Source organism: Carlito syrichta, unplaced genomic scaffold (genome assembly GCF_000164805.1).
Source record: "Carlito syrichta isolate Samal-C Ts95f unplaced genomic scaffold, Tarsius_syrichta-2.0.1 Scaffold113490, whole genome shotgun sequence".
Lineage (NCBI taxonomy): Eukaryota > Metazoa > Chordata > Mammalia > Primates > Tarsiidae > Carlito > Carlito syrichta.
In genome coordinates, this window is record NW_007057586.1 from 76,060 (window position 1) to 95,158 (window position 19,099).

Consider the following 19,099-nt stretch of genomic DNA (forward strand, 5'->3'; position numbering starts at 1 on the left):
ACGCCGCGCAGCCGAACGGCGGCCGAGTGCCGGGCGCGGCGACGGCGGCCCGCAGGGGCCAAGCGCAGGCCGCGGCCGGGGCGCGCTCTCGGGAGGACGCCACCTGGCGGTGCGGCCGGGCCCGCGGGGGAGGGGCGCCCCGCGACCAGACCTAGGCCACGCCCCCCGCAGACCACACCCCCAGGCCGCAAGCCTGCCTTCGGACCGCGAGCGCGGCAGGTGCGGAGTCCAGCCGGGGTGCGACACCCATCGATGAACGCCTGCTCAAGAGTCTCCGAGGCTCCCTTGAGTGCTCAGCACGGCATTCAAAGCCTTCATTATTTGATTTCACCATGCTTTTCCACTAGCAAAGACAGGCTGGTGGCACAGGACTTTGGCTTGGGGCTAGCCGACTTGGGTTTCCTCCCCGCTGCAGCAATCCATCTTAAAGATTGCATCTGTTCTGACCTCATGGTCGACGACAGATGGTGTGTGGTAAGGCCTTCCTACCCGATTCCCACTCCCTGTCCCCAGGGTCTCTATTCCCCAGTCCTCTCCAGAGGCCTGGCCTCTCTGGATACAGGCTGCAGTTTCCTGGGCCTAGCCTGGGAAGGCCATGCCATGGGAATCTTAGGTAGCCAGTAAGTCCAGCCTACCTGCCTCCTGCTCCTGAAAACCCTCCCACCCTAAAAGCCTCCAGCACTTTATAGGACCTCTTTTCCAGTATTCATTTCTCTGAAGGAGGTGGCAGTCCACTTTTGGAATTGTTAAACAGGGCAAGAAAGACTTGAATATGGCCAGAAGAGGCCAGTATAGGGCAAGCAGGAGGCCACAAATACGGGAATGTGCCTTACATAAAATGCCTATGACTGGCCCCAAGGCAGGCTTGAGTGAGGATGTTGGGTGTGGTTAAGGAGAAGAAAATCCCCTGGGAGAGGGGATAGAGAGTAGGGAAGGGCATCAAAGAGAATGCAGCCAGGCACAACAATGAGCCAATGAGACCTTATCCTGTACATAAGGGGACATGGCTGCCGTAAGGCCCCTCCTGTTCAGGAGTCCAGAGTTTAGAGAGACCAAGGTCTCCATATTACTTAGAATCTCTAAGAAGTCATCTCTAGATTTAAAAGATAGTAACACTCTTTCTATTCTCATTTCTTCTTTCTTCCCATAATAAGATCTCTCCAAGGTTGCTCCAAAGCCCATGGGAGAGAAGGTTCTGGTGGACATGGGGCTCTGCTAATGGTGGCCAGGCCACAAGGGGGCAATGCTGGGTTCCAACAAAGGACAAGCAAGGGGAATAGGATAGCTCCCTTAGCGCCTGGCAGACAGGTACTCAATAAACAGTAGCTTCCCCTCTCTTCCTTACCAGTGAAACCCATATGTAAACACAGCAGAAACCAAAATAAACTAGCAAGGTTTAGAAAATAAGTACCCATATATATAAATAAATGTACACTAGACTTAAAAGACAGTAACACTCTTTCCATTCTCACTTCTTCTTTCTCTTGTAATATGGAATGGCAGGTAGAAAGATCTCTCGAAGGTTGCTCCAAAGCCCATGGGAGTAAATGTTCTGGTGCACTTGGGGCTCTGCTGATGGGAGCCGGGCCACAAGGGGGCAATGCTGGCACCAGGCCCAGTCACCTCTGTACCACTCGTTAGTAGTCTGGTTAGTGGCTGCCAGGTACAGAACGAAGCACAGGTAGGCACCCAGGAGGAAGCTCAGGACCACAACAAAGCCCAGCACGAAGACAATCCTTGGAAAGGCCAGGAACAGGTACTGGGGGCAAAGAAGAAGCAATGTGTTAGGCAATCGAACTATGACATCTGTAAGGGTGGGCACCCACCAAGCCTGGTCCTATTCATAGACAACGCAAGTCCTGTCCATAGCTCGCTTACTTGCATCCAAATATGAACCACTGAAAACAAACAGCACTGACAAATAGGCCAGGAATCATTCCAGTATGTATAAGAGTTTACTGTGGAATAAATGAAGTGTTCACATTGAGGGAAAAGGGAAAGGTCACTCAGAAAAGGCTATAGTAGCTAGCTATTTATAAAATTAACACTCTTCAAATATAGACCTTCGTTCATTCATCAAAATAAAATCCAGACGGACAAAAGAGATCAATGTCTCTCTTAAAGAAATACAACCACAAAAATATATGTATAAAGATATTCACTGCAGCATTGATTTTCACAGTCCCTCAAGTTAAATGTGGCATGATCACAGCCACCCCAGCATCGACCTGCTGGGCTCCGGCGATCCTTCCACCTCAGCCTTCCAAGTAGCCAGAACTACCAGCGTGCACTACCATGCCCGGCTAATTTTTGATTTATTGTAGAGAAGAGGTCTCGCCAAGTGGCCCAGGCTGGTTTTGGACCCACGGGCTCTGGCAATCCACTCGCCTTGGCCTCCCAAAGTGCTGGGATTACAGGCTGAGCCACCAAGCCTAGTCACTTTTCATTTTAAACAGTTTCTGGACTGCTTGAATAAAAATTATAAGTTACTTCTGTAATAAAGAAAAGGAAGAATCTAGAACGAGTTCAATATTTTTGAGTCTCAAGAGAAGTAAGCATTTGCCAAAGGTCTTGATGAAGTCTTTCTGATTGAAGCTACAAAGATACACGTTTGATGAGGAAAAAAGTCTAAACCTATTTATAAAAAAAATCCCCAAATACTCATACCCAATGTCCAAAAGATACACAAATAGAAAACAAATATAACAGAATTAACTATCGCTCGTACTTATATAAAGACCTCAAATCAAGTTATTCTGATATCAAATAGGTAAACTGTTAAAGGATATAATTTCTAAAAGAATTTAAACAAATGACTGACAAATAAGGAAAGACAGAAAGTAACTCAAAAAATATGTTTTTTTTTTTAAAGGGCACACCACATTTTCCCAGCAAACTAGAAGAGCCTCCCCACTCCAGGCAGCAGTAGTACTTGCTCTGATGCAGTGAGAAGAACACTTAAATACTACTCTTAGCATAAGCTGTAAAACCTGGGCCGAGCATAGTGGCTCATGCCTACAGTTGAGCACTTAGGGAAGCTGAGGCAGGAATATCACTTGAGCCCAGGAGTTTGAGACCAGCCTGGGCAACATAGTGAGACACCTTCTCTACAAAAAATAAAATAAAATAAAAACTTTTAAAAAGCAATTTGACAATACATTAACCCTTTGCACTCAGAGACACCTTGTGGATCACCTAACAGCAACTCAACCACATTTTTTACAAAATAATGAAAAACAAATCACTTCATATTAGTTTGTCGTATGATATTTGGTTTATAGTGGAATTTGGAAACTGAGGAACTTATTTGTAACAAAAAAAATCCAAACTTTATATCTTATATTTTTCTAACATGTGGTAACATGTGAAACAGTCACAGCTTGTATTGTAGGTCCACTGAAACATGTTGTGCAATATTTGTTTGATGTTTTCCGCCTAGTGTTTTTCTATTTGAACGGACAATGCAGTCTAGTTTTCTTCCTCCCACATTAAGACAACTGTGATAAAAGCTAAAAATCCCTGTCAGTCAACGTAATGCCACTTATGCCAAATTGATTTATATGATAGCTGCTTTTTCCTTATTTTTTGATCCACATACTGACTTGTGTATTACACTAGCCACTAATTCATCTGTAAAATACAGAGTAAAATAGTCAGTTGGTTCTCTTATATTACTTGCTATTTGTGGTCCTGTTGTTTGAGGATGTACAACACAATTTATTCTCACTGAAAGATGGTCTTTTTCTGTAACATCTTCCCATTCTTCACTTGATGATACATTGTCTTCTATTTCTTCAAACTACAAACACTTTCATCACTATCACTTTCCATTACATTTGCCTGTTTTCTTCTTGGTGGCATATCACTATTGCTACTATCATTTTCTTCCACATCAATGTTTAATGTATAAAAGTCTAAATCTAACTCATCTTTGCTGCTGCTTATACTTCTCACTTTTGTATTTTTGTTTTACCATTGTTCTGCAAACTAAATAAATGAATTAAAAATTTCTAATTGTAAATTGTGAAATCACAAAATGAAATTTATCCAAAGAATATTACTTTTCCAATTTTACTTTTCTGACTTAGTGCAGCTAGATATATTCAATCTGTGCTAGATATTTCAATACAATCTGCCTTCAACTTCAAGAGTCTCTTTCTTTTAAGGCTTGCTTACAATAACTTGCTTATCTATCTTTTCAAGTTATACCACATGATACAAAGGGTATACCCATAGCTGCCTTTCTTATGCTCTTTATGCTACCTTCTGTTACAAAGAAGTGTCAACACAACTATGAAAGGCACTTCACATTCTTTCTATGTAACGCCAGCTGATGCTTTTAAACATATATCTCAATATATATTCCATCCCTTTATTTGCTTTTTTGTGCAACTTGAATGGAAAACATCAAGCAAACACCCATTTTTGAAAAATCTGCACTGACATAAGCTTGTCCTGCATAATGGTGCAATCTCTTTATGTCCTCTAAGAGGGTTTACTAGATTTATATGATGTCCCCTCAGCAAGAACATCCAAATGAAGATGTTAATATCAGAAGTTTTATAAATGTTGATAATCTTTTATCCAATATTTATATTTTTTGGAATCTTTCCTAAAGAAATATTCCTAAATACAAAAGCAAAACCATACACACAGATTATCCATTGCAAAGGGGGAAAATGTACATTACCAATGGAAAGAGCTAGTGGCCAGCACCTTAACCAACAGATCAAACTTGGCATCACTGTCCCTATGTCCCATTTGATGGGATGCAATATGAAATGCACATTGCTGTGTAGAAAGTATTTTTGCTAAAAAATATTCAACTTGAATTTAATCAAGCGTATAAAACTAATTTTCAATTTACACTAATATAAAGAAATAGAGAGAAATTAGATGGCACAATTAGACAAATCTAGAACATGGGGCATTTTGAAAGACAACTAGACTACAAAAATACCATGAAAAAAGGTAGAAGCATTGTTTTGGACTAACAGAGACTAAAAAGACATGACATTAAAATGCAGGGCAGCCGGGCTCGGTGGCTCAGCCTGTAATCCCGCACCTTGGGAGGCTGAGGTGAGTGGATTGCCTGAGCCCGCGGGTTCGAGACCCGCCTGGCCAACTTGGCAAGACCTCATCTCTACAATAAATCAAAAATTAGCTGGGCGTGGTAGCACACACCTGTAATTCCTGCTACTCGGAAGGCTGAGGTGGAAGGATCACTGGAGCCCAGCAGGCCGAGTCTGGGTGACAGTCTGGGTGACAGAGTGAGACTCCAACTCAAAAAAAAAAAAAAGCAGGGCATATCTATAAAGTGGATTCTGGTTCAGGGAAGTAAAAGAGCTACAAAAGATATATTTGGAACAATAGGAAATCAATAGAGGCTAAATAAAATATAGTAAAAAACAATATTTTCTTAGGTAGAATAATAGAATTTTAGCTATACAGAATGTAAACATTCTTAAAAGATGCACACATGCACATGTATTTAAGAGTGAAGTAACATAATGTCTCTAACTTATTTCTAGTAATACAGAAACACACACAGATAAAACAAATTAAAATGTTAAGTTTGTAATCTCTGTGGAAGGCATATGAGTAGTTACTTTTGTTATTCTTTTAATTCTTCTGTATATTTAGAAATATCCATAATCGAAAAAAATTTAAGAATTAAAAACCACTCAAGGTGAAAACAATGAGTCATCACTACACCCCTAACAGAACAGCTAAAGTTTAAAACAGTGATAACATTAAATGCTGACAAGGATGCAAAGAACTGGTCACTTAAACACTGCTAGTAGGAATGCAAAATAATATGATTGTGCTAGAAGAGTATGGCAGTCCTTTCCAAAACCTAAAATGGACTTATCGTATGACCCAACAATTACACTGAAGACTTATTTTCTTGCAGAAATTTCTAAATGAACATTCATAGCAACTTTGCTCATAATTGCTGAAAGTTGGACAGAACCCAAATGTCCTTCAAAACTCCATACCATGAAATACTACACAGCAATAAAAAGGAATGAACTACTAATACATGTAACAACTTAGATATATCTCAAGCAAATTATGCTGAATGAAAAGGGCCCATCTCAGAAGAATACATACCATGTGATTCTTATTTATGAAACATTTGTGAAGCCGGGCTCGGTGGCTCAGCCTGTAATCCCGTCCCTTTGGGAGGCTGAGGTGAGTGGATTGCCTGAGCCCACGGGTTCGAGACCCGCCTGGGCAACTTGGCAAGATCTCATCTGTACAATAAATCAAAAAAAAAATTAGCCGGGCGTGGTAGCGCACGCCTGTAGTTCCAGCTACTCGGAAGGCTGAAGGATCGCCGGAGCCCAGCAGGCGAGGCTGCGGTGGCCGGGAGTAGCCACTGCACTCCAGTCTGAGCGACAGAGTGAGACGCCAACTCAAAAAAAAAAAAGAAACATTTGTGAAATAACATAATTATAGAGCTGGAAAGCAGATTAGTAGTGACCAGGGATTATGGCTGCAAGAAAATGATGGGTGCAGATATAAAGGGGATACCACAAGGAAGTCTTGTGGTGATGGTACAGTTAGCATCTTGATCATATATTATAGTGGATATATATTACACACGTGACAAGACTGTACAGAGCTACACATGTACATACACACACAAGTACACACACAACTGGTGAAATCTGAATCAGCTCTATGGATGTGTCAATGTCATTTCTTGGTTTTAGCATTGTATTGGGGTTATATGGGATGTTGGAATGGGAGGAGGGGGGTTAGAAGTGCATACTATTTCTTTGTAACCTCTGGCAAATATAATTATTTTATTTTATTTATTTATTTTTTTTTTTTTGAGTTGGAGTCTCACTCTGTCACCCAGACTGGAGTGCAGTGGACGCTCCCAGCCACCACAGCCTTGACCTGCTTGGCTCCGGTGATCCTTCCGCCTCAGCCTTCCAAGAAGCTGGAATTACAGGCGTGCACTACCATGCCCAGCTAGTTTTTCAATTTGTTGTAGAGATGAGGTGTTGCCAAGTTGCCCATGCGGGTCTCGAATCCGCGGGCTCAGGCAATCCACTCACTTCAGCCTCCCAAAGCGCGGGATTACAGGCTAAGCCACTGAGCCCGGCAAATCTAATTATTTTAAAATATGAATTTAAAAAATACTACTGGCTTTAGAACTAAGTGATGAGTGTGTGTATCATGTTAAAAATATCCTACAGTTTCTACTTTTTGAGTGCTTATATTATAATCATGTGTTTAATTCTGTGAAAGGCTTTTCAGCATCTAGAGCCATAACATGCAATTGCTCCTTATATTTAATAATATGGTGGATAATACTAATCAATTTCCTAATACTGAACTAATCTTGCATTTCTAGAATATATTCCACTTGTATATGACATATTATTTTCTTTGAAACAAAAGAAATAAAACATTCAAAAAGAATCGGTCAAGCGGGGCTCGGTGGCTCAGCCTGTAATCCCGCGCCTTTGGGAGGCTGAGGTGAGTGGATTGCCTGAGCCCACGGGTTCAAGACCCGCCTGGGCAGGCGAGACCTCATCTCTACAACAAAATCAAAAAATTAGCCGGGCGTGGTAGTGAGCGCCTGTAATTCCGGCTACTCGGAAGGCTGAGGCGGAAGGATCGCCGGAGCCCAGCAGGTCGAGGCTGCGGTGGCCGGGAGCGGCCACTGCACTCCAGTCTGGGCAAAAGAGTGAGACTCCAACTCAAAAAAAAAAAAAAAGAATCGGTCAGTTACCTAAAAAAATGACTGCTCATATGCTAGTTCCCATTTTAAAAGTATAAATCTTTTATTGATCAAATGAGTTTTTTTAAAAGAATGGTTTCAACTCTTACACTACAGTATATTAATATTTACAAGGGTGCCAAAACATTTCAGTGGGAAAGAAAAGCCTTTTCAAAAATGGTGTGGGGACAACTGGATATCCACATATTAGGAATGGAGTTGGCAGTCAAGTACAGTGGCTCATGTCTATAATCCCAGTACTTTGGGAGGTACAGGTGAGAGGACTGCTTGAGCCCTGGAGTTCATGACCAGTCTGGTCAACATAGTGAGACCTTAACTCCCCCAAAATTAAAAAAATTAGACAGGCATGGTGGCATGTGCCTACAGTCCCAGCTACTCAGGAGGCTAAGGTGGGAAGATCGCCTAAGCCCAAGAAATCAAGGCTACAGTGAGCCATGATCATGCCACTGCACTCCAGCCTGCGCAACAGAGTGAGAACCCAACTCAAAAATAAAAACAAAAAAGAATGGAGTTGGAACCCTACCTTAGACCATATATAAAAATTAACTCAAAATGGACGACAGACCTAAATGCAAGAGCTAAAAACCACAAGACTCTTAGAAGAAAACAGGTGTATATCTTCATGTCATTGGATTAGACAATGGTTTTCCAGATACGACACTAAAACACAAAAAGGAGGAAAAAACAGATTAATTGGACTTCACCAAAATTTAAAACTCATGTTTTAAACCTAGCCCTTGTGTTTTATTTTATTTTGTTTTATTTTTTTGGAGTCAGAATTTCACTCTGTTGCCCAGGTTGGACTGCAGTGGCACAATAATGGCTCACAGCAGCCTCGACCTCCTGGGCTACAGTGATCCTTCTACTTCAGCCTCCTAAATAGCTGGGACTACAGGTGTGCACCACCACACCCAGCTTATTTTTCTGATTTTTTTTTTTTGTAGAGATGAGGTCTCACTATGTTGCCTAGGCTGGTCTTGAACTTCTGGGCTCAAGCGATTCTCCTGCCTTGGCCTCCCAAAGTGCTCGGATTACAGGAATGAGCCATCATGCCCAGACAGCTCTTGTGCTTTAAACGATAAAAAAAGTGAATAGACAATACACAATATGAAAGAAAATATTTGCAAATAACATATCTGGATAAAGGTCTGGTGTCCAGAATAGATAAGAACTGTTAAACCACAAGAAGAAATGACAAATAACCTAATTTTTAAAATGAGTAAGGGTTTTGAGTAGACATTTCTCCAATGAAGATACAAAAATGGTCAATAAGCACATAAGACATACAAGATCATTAGACTAGGGAAATACAAATGAAACCACAATGAGATACTACTTTATACCCATTAGGATGGCTATAATCAAAAAGTGATATTGCCTCAACTAGATGCAAGGGGTGGGGGAAAGAAAAGACAGGTAATAAAAAAGTGTTGGCAACAATGTAGAGAAATTAGAACCCTCATACATTGCTGGTAGGAGAGTAAAATGGTCTACACTTTGGAAAACAATCAGGCAGCCCCTCAGAAGGTCACAAATACATATGCCCCAGGAATTCCACTACTAGATACAACCCAAGAGAAGTGAAAACATATATCCACATTAAAACATATACATGAATGTTTATAGCAGCATTATTCAAAAATAGCCAAAAAGTGGAAACACTCAAATGTCCATTAACTGATGAATGAATAAATAAAATGTGGTATGTCCCTACAATAGAATACTATTCAGCCATAAAAAGGAGTAAAATACAGATTCATTCCACAATATGGATAAATCTTGAAAACATTAAGTTGCAAGAAAAAAGCCAGTGGAAAGGGCCACATATTGTATGATTTCATTTATATGTCCAGAAAAGGTAAATCCATAAAGACAGAAAGTAGATTCATGGTTGCCAAGGGTTTGAGAGGGTGTTACTTTTTGGCATGATGAAATGTTCTGAAATTAGATGGTTGCACAACTCTGTGAATACACTAATACCACTGAATGGTACACTTTAAAAGGATGAATTTCATGGTATGTGAATTTTGTATCAAATTTTTTAGGAAGGTAAAATGCAATTCCTATCAAAATACAAAAAAAAAAAAAAAAAGGCTGGGCATAGTGGTTCATGCTTATAACCCCAGCACTTTGGAAAGCTGAGGTAGGAGGATCACTTGAGGCCAGGAGCTCAAGACCAACCTGGGCAACACAGGGAGACTCCAACTCTATAAAAAATAAAAATTTAAAAATTAGCTAGGCGTGGCAGCATGTGCCTGTAGTCCCAGCAACTTTGGAGGCTGAAGTGAGAGAACTGCTGAGCCCAGGAATTTGAGGCTGCAGTGAGCCATGATCATGTCACTGCACTCCAGTCAGGGCAACAGAGCAAGACCCTGTCTCTAAAACAAAAAAAGGGAACAATGTCATGTTTTTATTGGAAAAATAAATATGTTTTCCAATTCTGAAACCTGAAATCAGAAACCTACAGCCCACAGCATAATTACCTGAATAAGAAAGACCATGTCCATAACCTGATCATGTCCAAGGTCATCAACGTAAGTCTCCTGATACAGCTCCGACACCACCACCAAGTGGACCAGAAACGCAGTGCTCACAATGGCCATGCTGGCAGCCGAGGCGGTCAATGTCAAGAGGTACACGAGGAAGTACCTGATGTTCCAGGCCCCGATGCAGTTGTTCACCCAAACACAGTGATGGTCAAAACGGTGCACACACCAGTTACACACACCTGCACAGAAACGAGGGTAGTACGCTCTGGTTGGTCCTTGATGAGATAATGACACTGTATACACCTACTGAGATTTTTACAAACACACTATGAGCTGAGGGGTGGGGAGAATGACCACTGCTATCACAAAGCTTCTACAACTGCAGTGTCCAACACCAGAAACAGAGGTTCACACCTATAATCCCAGCACTATGTGAGGCCAAAGTGGAAGAACTGCTTGAGCCCAGGAGTTGAAGACCAGCCTGGGCAACATAGTAAGATCTCATCTCTACAAAAAGTAAACAAATTAGCTGGGCATGCTGGTGTACACCTATAGTCCCAACTATTTGGGAGGCTAAAGCGAAAGGCTTGCTTGAGCCCAGGAGTTTGACACTGTGGTGAGCCGTGATTTTGCCACTGCACTTCAGCCTACAGTGTCCAATATAGTAGCCACTAGCCAAATGTGGGTACTGAACAATTGAAACAAGGCTACAAGAAAAATCTGAAAGAACACTCTGTCAATACTGACAAATTTACAGTTGTTTCTCAAATGACACAGTACTCCTTTGAATGCAATGTGAATAATATGGAGATGACACAAGAATTAGTGAAGTTACTTAACTCAGACAGACACAGTTTTAAAAACTGATGTTTCTGCTTTAAAGTCAAGTCAATTATTCTGAAATGAAGATAAACAACTGTGTCAACATCGATGTGAATAGTAAAGGAAAATGATTTTTCGGTACTGAACTCAGTCACTGAAAAAATGTTTAAAGTGTCTGGATAAGCTGGGCACAGTGACTCACACCTGTAATCCCAGCATTTTGGGAGCAAGGTAAGAGGACTGCTTGAGTCCAGGAGTTTGAGACGAGCCTCGACAACATAATGAGACCCCATCTCTACAAAAAATACTTTTTAAAAGTAGCCAGGCATGTAATCTCAGCTACTGAGGAGGCTGAGGAGGAAGGATCACCTGAACCAAGGCGGTCAAGCTACAGTGAGCCATGATTGTGCCTCTGCACTCCAGCCTGGGTGACAGATTGAGTCCCTGCCTCAAAAACAAACAACGTCTGGATATAACTTGGATATGTGAGACAACTTTTTAAAAATCTAAATATAGATCAAGTATTTCCAATGAAAATGTAGTGTCTGAATCAAGATATACTGTAAATATAAAATACCAGATTTCAAAGACTTATATGAAACACAAAATACAAACTATCTCAAATAATTTTTACATTAAAATAATGTCAGGTTAAATACAATATTGATTAAAATTAATGAATTGTTTCTTTTCACTTTTGTAATGTGACTACCAGACAATTTTAAATCACATATGTGGCTTATATTACAGTTTTGGTAGACAGTGCTAGTCTAGAACCCTGGGCCCTTCCCAGAAGATTAGGCTTTGCCAGGACTGAAATCTGAAAACACAACATCCAGCAGAAACATCTCTTGGGCAGCATGCCCTGCCACATAGCATAGGAAGGGCCGTTATGCTCAGAGCTGAGGGTTGTCCACTACACAAGAACACAAGGCCTCATCCTCAGTCATCTGAAAGGAATCACTATCTGACTCTACAAGTAGTGGCCATTCCATGTCTAGGGATCAACTGGCTCTGCTCTTAGATTCACAAAACATCCCCTCACAAGCAAGCCCACATGTGCTATAGGGAGTGTGGCTGGAGCCACTGGATTCATTACTTACTGCAGTGCTTGGATCGAGCTGGTTTCCTCAAATCACAAGTAGAGCACCTCGTGTCCTTTAGAAACATCACTTTATCAAATTCATAAACTTGAAGAAATAATAATTCACTTGCTTTTGTTATAATGCCTGAAAAAAGTAAGAACATATATCATTTTAAGCAATATGGTGGACTTAACATTTTAAGCAATTCATTTTCTATAGCTGCTTGATTGAGATACAATTTCACAAGCCCAATTAACCCATTTAAAACGTACAATTCAATGATATTAGTATATTCACAGAGTTGTGTAACCATCACAATCTTTCTTTTTTTTTTTTTTTTTTTAGTTGTGATCTCAACTGTCACCCAAACTTGAGTACGGTGGTATGATAAAGGCTCACCACAGCCATAGACTCCTGGGCTCAAGTAATCCTCCCTCCTCAGCCTCCCAAGTAGCAGGAACTACAGGTACACACTACCATGCCTGACTAATTTTTCATGGAGCAAGGTCTCACTATGTTGTCCAGACTGGTCTTGAACTCCTGGACTCAAACAATCCTCCTGTCTCAGCAACCCAAAGTGCTGGGATTACAGGCATGAGCCACCATGCCCAGCCATCCACAATCAATTTCAGAACATGTTCATCACCACCAAAAGAAACCTGTTAGTAGTCACTCCCCATTTCTCTCTAATGCCCCCAGTCCCTGGAAACCACTAATTACTTTCTGTCTCTATGAATTTGCCTGTTCTAGACATGGCATTTAAATAGAATTGTACAATATCATGTCTAGCTTCTTTCACTCAGCATATGGTTTTCAAGGTTCATACATGTTGTTGCATGAATTTGTACTTCATCCTTTTTTACAGCTGAATAATATTCATTGAATGGGCTTATCATTGTATTTATCTATTCCTCAGTAGATGAACATCTTTAAGGACAGAAAAGTTTAAAAGCAAAAGAATGGGAAAAAATTACAGACAACAATCAACAGAAAGATAGCGTAATAAAAAAGAGACTTGAGCCCGGCTCGGTGGCTCAGCCTGTAATCCCACGCTTTGGGAGGCTGAGCTGAGTGCACTGCCTGAGCCCACGTGTTCGAGACCCGCCTGGGCAACTTGGCGAGACCTCATCTCTACAATAAATCAAAAAATTAGCAGGGCGTGGTAATGCACACCTGTAGTTCCAGCTACTTGGAAGGCTGAGGTGGAAGGATTGCCAGAACCCAGCCAGCAGGTTGAAGACTCCAGTCTGGGCGACAGAGTGAGCCTCCAACTCAAAAAACAAAAAACAAAAAAAAGAGACTTGAAAGCAGAGCGCATTAGTAGCGATAAAGAGGCACACTATACAGTGAAGCATCCGCATCCAGGGATTCTGCATCAGCGGAATCAACCAACCAGACAGAAAATATTAGGGAAAAATAAATAAATAATAAGACAACAGTTAAAAAGAATACAAATTTTAAAATATAGTAGTACAACTAATCAAATGACATTTGCATTGTATTAGATATTGTAAGTAATCTAGAGATGATTTAAAGTATACAGGAAGATGTGTGCATGTTATTTGCAAAAACTATGCCATTTTATATCAGGGACTTAAACATCCACAGATTTTAGAATCTCAGGGGGCCCTGGAATCAAGTCCCATGGACACTGAGGGATGGCTATATTTTGAAAAAAGATTTAATTTTACTAGGAAGAGATAATACTAATTCTAAATGTGAATGCATTTTTTTTTTTTGAGTTGGAGTCTCACTCTGTCACCCAGACTGGAGTGCAATGGCCGGTCCCGGCCACCACAGCCTTGACCTGCTGGGCTCCGGTGATCTCTCTGCCTCAGCCTTCCAAGCAGCTGGAACTACAGGCGCGCGCTACCATGCCCGGCTAATTTTTTTATTTTTATTGTAGAGATGAGGTCTCACCAAGTTGCCCAGGCGGGTCTCGGGCCCGCGGGCTCAGGCAATTCACTCACCTCAGCCTCCCAAGGTGTGGGATTACAGGCTGAGCCATCAAGCCTGGCTGTGAATGCATTTATTAAGAACACATATACATAGGCTGGGCATACTGGCTCACGTGGGCAATCACAGCTCTTTGGGAGGCCAAGACAGGACTGCTTAAGTCCAGGAGTTTGATACCAGCCTAGGCAGCATAGTGAGAACTTATCTATACCAAAAAAAAGTCACAAAAATTAGCCAAGCATGGCAGTGTGCATCTGTAGTCTCAGCTACTCAGGAGGCTGAGGCAGAAAGATTGCCTGAGCCCAGGAGGTTGAGGCTATAGTAAGCCATAAGCCACTGCACTTTAGCCTGGGCAACTACAAGGAGAAATCTGTCATGTCTACCCAGAATGAAATAACATATTGCTGTCAGTAACTGATAAGACAAACAAAAAAAGCCAGGAGCAGTGGCTCATACCTGTAATCCCAGCACTTGCAAGACCAAGGTGGGAGGACTGCTTAAGCTCAGGAGCTTGACTCAAAAAAAAAAGGGAAAAAACACACATACACATATACATACACACACATGAAGGGGGACCCAAAAAAATCTGGAATTTATTTATCAAAAATTGTGTATCTACTCTTACATATTTAAATTTCAGTCACCTTCAAAGTACTCTCCTTTTGGTGTAATACACCTATGGAGACACTTTTTCCACTGCTCAAAACAGTTGTTGAACTCATTAATTTTGATGCCTTTTGGTGCTTCTGACATTTTTTTGTTTCACCTTTTCCACATCACAAAAATGTTTCCCTTTGAGGACTCTTTTCATCAGGGGGAAAAAGGTCACTCAGCCCAAGATCAAGTGAATAGGGAGGGTGGGGCACAGAGGTCATGCCATTTTTTGGTCAAAAACTGCTAACACTCAGCGCAGTGTGAGCAGGTGCGTTGTTGTGGTGGAAGAACCATTCACCTGTTTGTCACAACTCGGCATGTTTCTTCCACAAACTGTGATGCAACCTTCTCAAAATTTCCAGACAAAAACTTTAGTTGACTCTTTGATCCAGAGGAACAAATTTCAAGTGTACTACAGGGGCCTGCACTCCAAAAGATAATTTCAGTTTTTTTGTGTCCTCCATGAATATATATATATATATATACACACACATATATATATATGGTTTCAAAATGTGAAGAAAAACTGACTAACTACAAGGAGAAATCTGTCAGTCTATCCAAAATAAGATAACATAATCATTCTTAGTAACTGATTGATAAAACAAACAAAAAAGTCAGGCTCAGTGGCTCATGCCTGTAATCCCAGCACTTTGGGAGGCCAAGGTGGGAGGTTTGCTTGAGCTCAGGAGTTTGAAACCAGCCTGGGCAAGACCTCGCCACTACAAAAAATTTAAAAATTAGCCAGACATGGTAGTATGTGCCTATGGTCCCACCTACTCAGGAGGCTGAGGCAGAAGGATCCCCTGAGCCCAAGAAGTCGATGCTGTGGTGATCCATGATTGTTTCACTGCACAATCTGGGCGACAGAGAGAGACTCCAACTCCAAAAAGCAAAATAATATTTAAAAAAATTAACACAGGTATAAAGGATATGAACATAATTTATAAACTTGATATAATGGAATTCACTGTATCCAAGAACTAGAAAATACACATTCTTTCCAAGGACACATGGGTTATTTATAAAAACTGACCACATGCTTGGGGTTAATGCAAGTATCAATAATATTTTAAGGGCAGGGATGGGATTGGCAGGAGTAGGAAACGGCCAGGTGGGGGGGCACACCTCATCAACAAGGGTACCTGCATAATGAACACTTGTATACCTAATCCTGAACTGTACTCCACATATTTAAAATTAAAAAACTAAAAACTTTTAAAAGGAGACAGTATGATACAGACCACAGGTTCTACATATAACACAATTAAATGAAAGTATCAAAAAAAAAACTAAAATAAAAGTATATTAGAAATCATTTAACAGGTCTAAATAACCCACAGGTCAGAGAAGAAAAAAATGAAAATTCAGAGTTTTCTCACTGAAAACAAAGATAATGAAAACACTACATATTGAATTCTTTGCAAAGACTTTAGGTGGACCCCTCCTTGTTTGCAGCACTATCAGTAAGACAGTGGAGCTGTCGCCTAGCTGTATACTAAGAGCCTCAACTTACCAGGATTGGTTACACATGTTAGGGTAAAGAAAAACAAGTTTACAATCAGCAGCAGATAGGGCAGAAGGAGGTAATACAAGGAGAACTCCAGTTCTTGACAATAGCCAAGTATTTCCCAGGTATATTCAGTATAAATCATCCCTTGCAAGGCCAGGTGCAGAATAATGAAGATGTAGTTTCTGAAAGGAAATCGACACATGGCTTGTTCACAGGGACTCCTCCATGAAGAAATCATACAATACGAAGGAAAGTAATTGGGCCAACTACTTTCTTTGGGCTTGAGATAATAGTAAGCATTAAACTAAGAACGATGTGAATCATTTTACAAGTATTTTACGAAAATACATGTCAATATTCTTCCACTCTCTACACATCTCTATTTTAAAGTAGATACCTCAGAACCCCAGAGATAAAAGGCAGATTAACTGTGAGCAGAGGTGCTGAACCCAGGACTCCTGAGCCTTTCCAGCATCTTTCCCTCAACCTCGCTGGAAACCACAAGAAGTTTCCTAAAGCTAGAGGATCGCAACAATTACTACAGTAATCAAAATAGACTGGATGCAGTGGCTCATGCCTGTAATCCCAGGCTTTGGGGAAGCAAAGGTGGGAGAATTACTTGAGGCCAGAAGCTTGAGAGCAGCCTAGGTAACTTAGTGAGACTGCATCTCTACAAAAAAAAAAAAAATGAGACAGGCATGATGGTGTACACCTGTAGTCCCAGCTATTCAAGAGGCTGAGGCAGGCTGGGAGCAGTGCTTCAACCTGTAATCCCAGCACTTTGGGAGGCAGACGCAAGAGGGTTGCCTGAGCTCACGGGTTTGAGACCAGCCTGAGCAACATGGCTAGACCTCGTCTCTACAATAAAAATAAAAAATTAGCTGGGCATGGTGATGCATGACTGTGGTTCCAGCTACTTGGAAGGCTGAGGTGGAAGGATCGCCTGAGCCCAGCAGGTAGAGGCTGAAGTGGCTGTGAGTGTGCCATTGCACTCCAGCCTGGGTGACAGAGTGAGACTCTGACTCAAAAATAAATAAACAAACAAATAAATAAGACACCAAGGCAGGAGATCTGAGCCCACGAGTTCAAGGCTGCAGTAAGCCATGATTGTGCCACAGTACTCAAGGCTGGATGACAAAGCTAGACCCTGTCTCAAAAAAAAAAAAAGTCAAAACAGAAAAGATTTAATATTTTATCTATCTATCTATCTATTTATTTACTTATTTTGAGAAAGGAGGATTTATTGAGAGGACAGAAAAGATCCCACAGTGGGAGGGGACCTGAGGGGGTTGCCCAAGATTTAATATTTAAACTCTGAAATATAAATGCCTTGTATGGAAGAGGTAATGATGCAATCTTTTCACAGCTCTCTGAAGACATTTTGGAATTATGCGGGAAAATATCTGAAACAAAAGAAAAGATAAAGACTCATTTCTCATTTACCCAAGTCCCAAACAAACTAGATGCACCACATACAGCCAGCAACATGGGCAATACTAAGTTTTGTTTCTGCATATAGGCAAAGAAATGATTTAAGAATAAGAAGAGGACTTCCTTCTTCTGGCCTTCCTTTGATACCACTCCTCCATTTCTACTCTGACCTCAACAAAGGCACCTGTCAGGGTCTTCAGGGAAAGGGAGGTGAGCAGATGGGACAGGTCAGTGAATCCTGATGCGAAGGCCACTCCTTCCCTTGACTGAGTCCAACCCCAGGTTCCAGAATCCACCTCCAAATCACTGGGCATCATCCCAAGTCCCTCCCAAATCAACTCCTTCCCATGGGCTGCTTGCCCCAACTTTGCTCACTTTGATCCCTAAAGGACCTTCGATGAGCAGAAATGCTGAGCTTTCTGCTCATCTGTCTCCCAGGGTCACCCATCAATGCTCCATAGGGGGTTGCCCAGATCAATGTTACCTGCACTCCTACCCTGACAAGTCCTTTCAAGTGATGAGTTTTTGAGTAGATGCAGATCATAATACCACCAATCAGCACCAAAGCCAGGTAGAACAAGAAGAGAACCAGAAAGTCCATCCTGGGGGCTACAAAAGAACAGAAAGAGTGTTATATCTGGTGAGGGGGTTTTTCCATGGCACATATTCTCAGACATCAACTCCCTAATTCACTCCTTAAACAGAATTCATCAGCCCTCAAGCACACACCACAGAGCCTACTGTCTCTCAGTGGGGACTGCCAGATGGTCCCTGGCTCCCTCCTTCAAGATGAAGATTCTGAATCTAACACTGGGGCATCTCCCACCTGCAAGTCCAAAATAAAATGAAGAAAATGCATCCACCTTCCTTCCCCCAGCAACGAATCATTCTTTTACTTCCTTATTCACATAGATATTGATACAGAATGTACCCTCAAAGAATGTGCTGGCAATGCCACCAGAACAAGCAACTCCTAGAGGCAATCAGGGACCCTGCACCCAGGATCGGACATCCTGTCCTAAGCATCCCTCCAGAACAATGGCCACAACCATCAGGGATCACCAGCAGGAACCAGAGTCAAGATGCTGAGACTGGTTACCTTGAGCCTTAGCATTTATGATTCTGGGCTGGAATTCCAACTGAGATAATCAAACCAAAAACTATTCACAGCTAATAAAACAGAGAAAACAAAGATCAGCAATTCTCGTGAGGTGATTCAGGGTCCCCAGCCTACATGTTTTTCTTGGATGGATAATTTTCAGCCCACAGCTCTGGCACTGCTCCTCCAAAGAATTCAAACAGCAGCTCCTCTTGGGCAGTAGTATGCACCTGGCACAAGTAGCACCCGAAGCTACAGGACATAGTTCTGCCTGCAGAGATAGATCGATTC

The 19,099-nt window shown here is 41.6% G+C and overlaps 1 protein-coding gene across 1 annotated transcript; it reads right to left on the bottom strand.

Annotated features, from left to right (window-relative positions):
• Positions 1–1,382: 1,382 nt before the first annotated feature.
• On the bottom strand, positions 1,383–18,744 carry ZDHHC4 (zinc finger DHHC-type containing 4). The gene is made up of 6 exons (XM_008071344.1): positions 18,194–18,744; positions 17,608–17,681; positions 16,282–16,460; positions 12,174–12,299; positions 10,243–10,487; positions 1,383–1,759 (listed from the first exon to the last, which is right to left on the bottom strand). The coding sequence occupies exons 1-6, from the start codon at positions 18,308–18,310 to the stop codon at positions 1,469–1,471; spliced, it is 1,032 nt and encodes a 343-aa protein (XP_008069535.1). The 5' UTR covers positions 18,311–18,744; the 3' UTR covers positions 1,383–1,468.
• Positions 18,745–19,099: the final 355 nt, after the last annotated feature.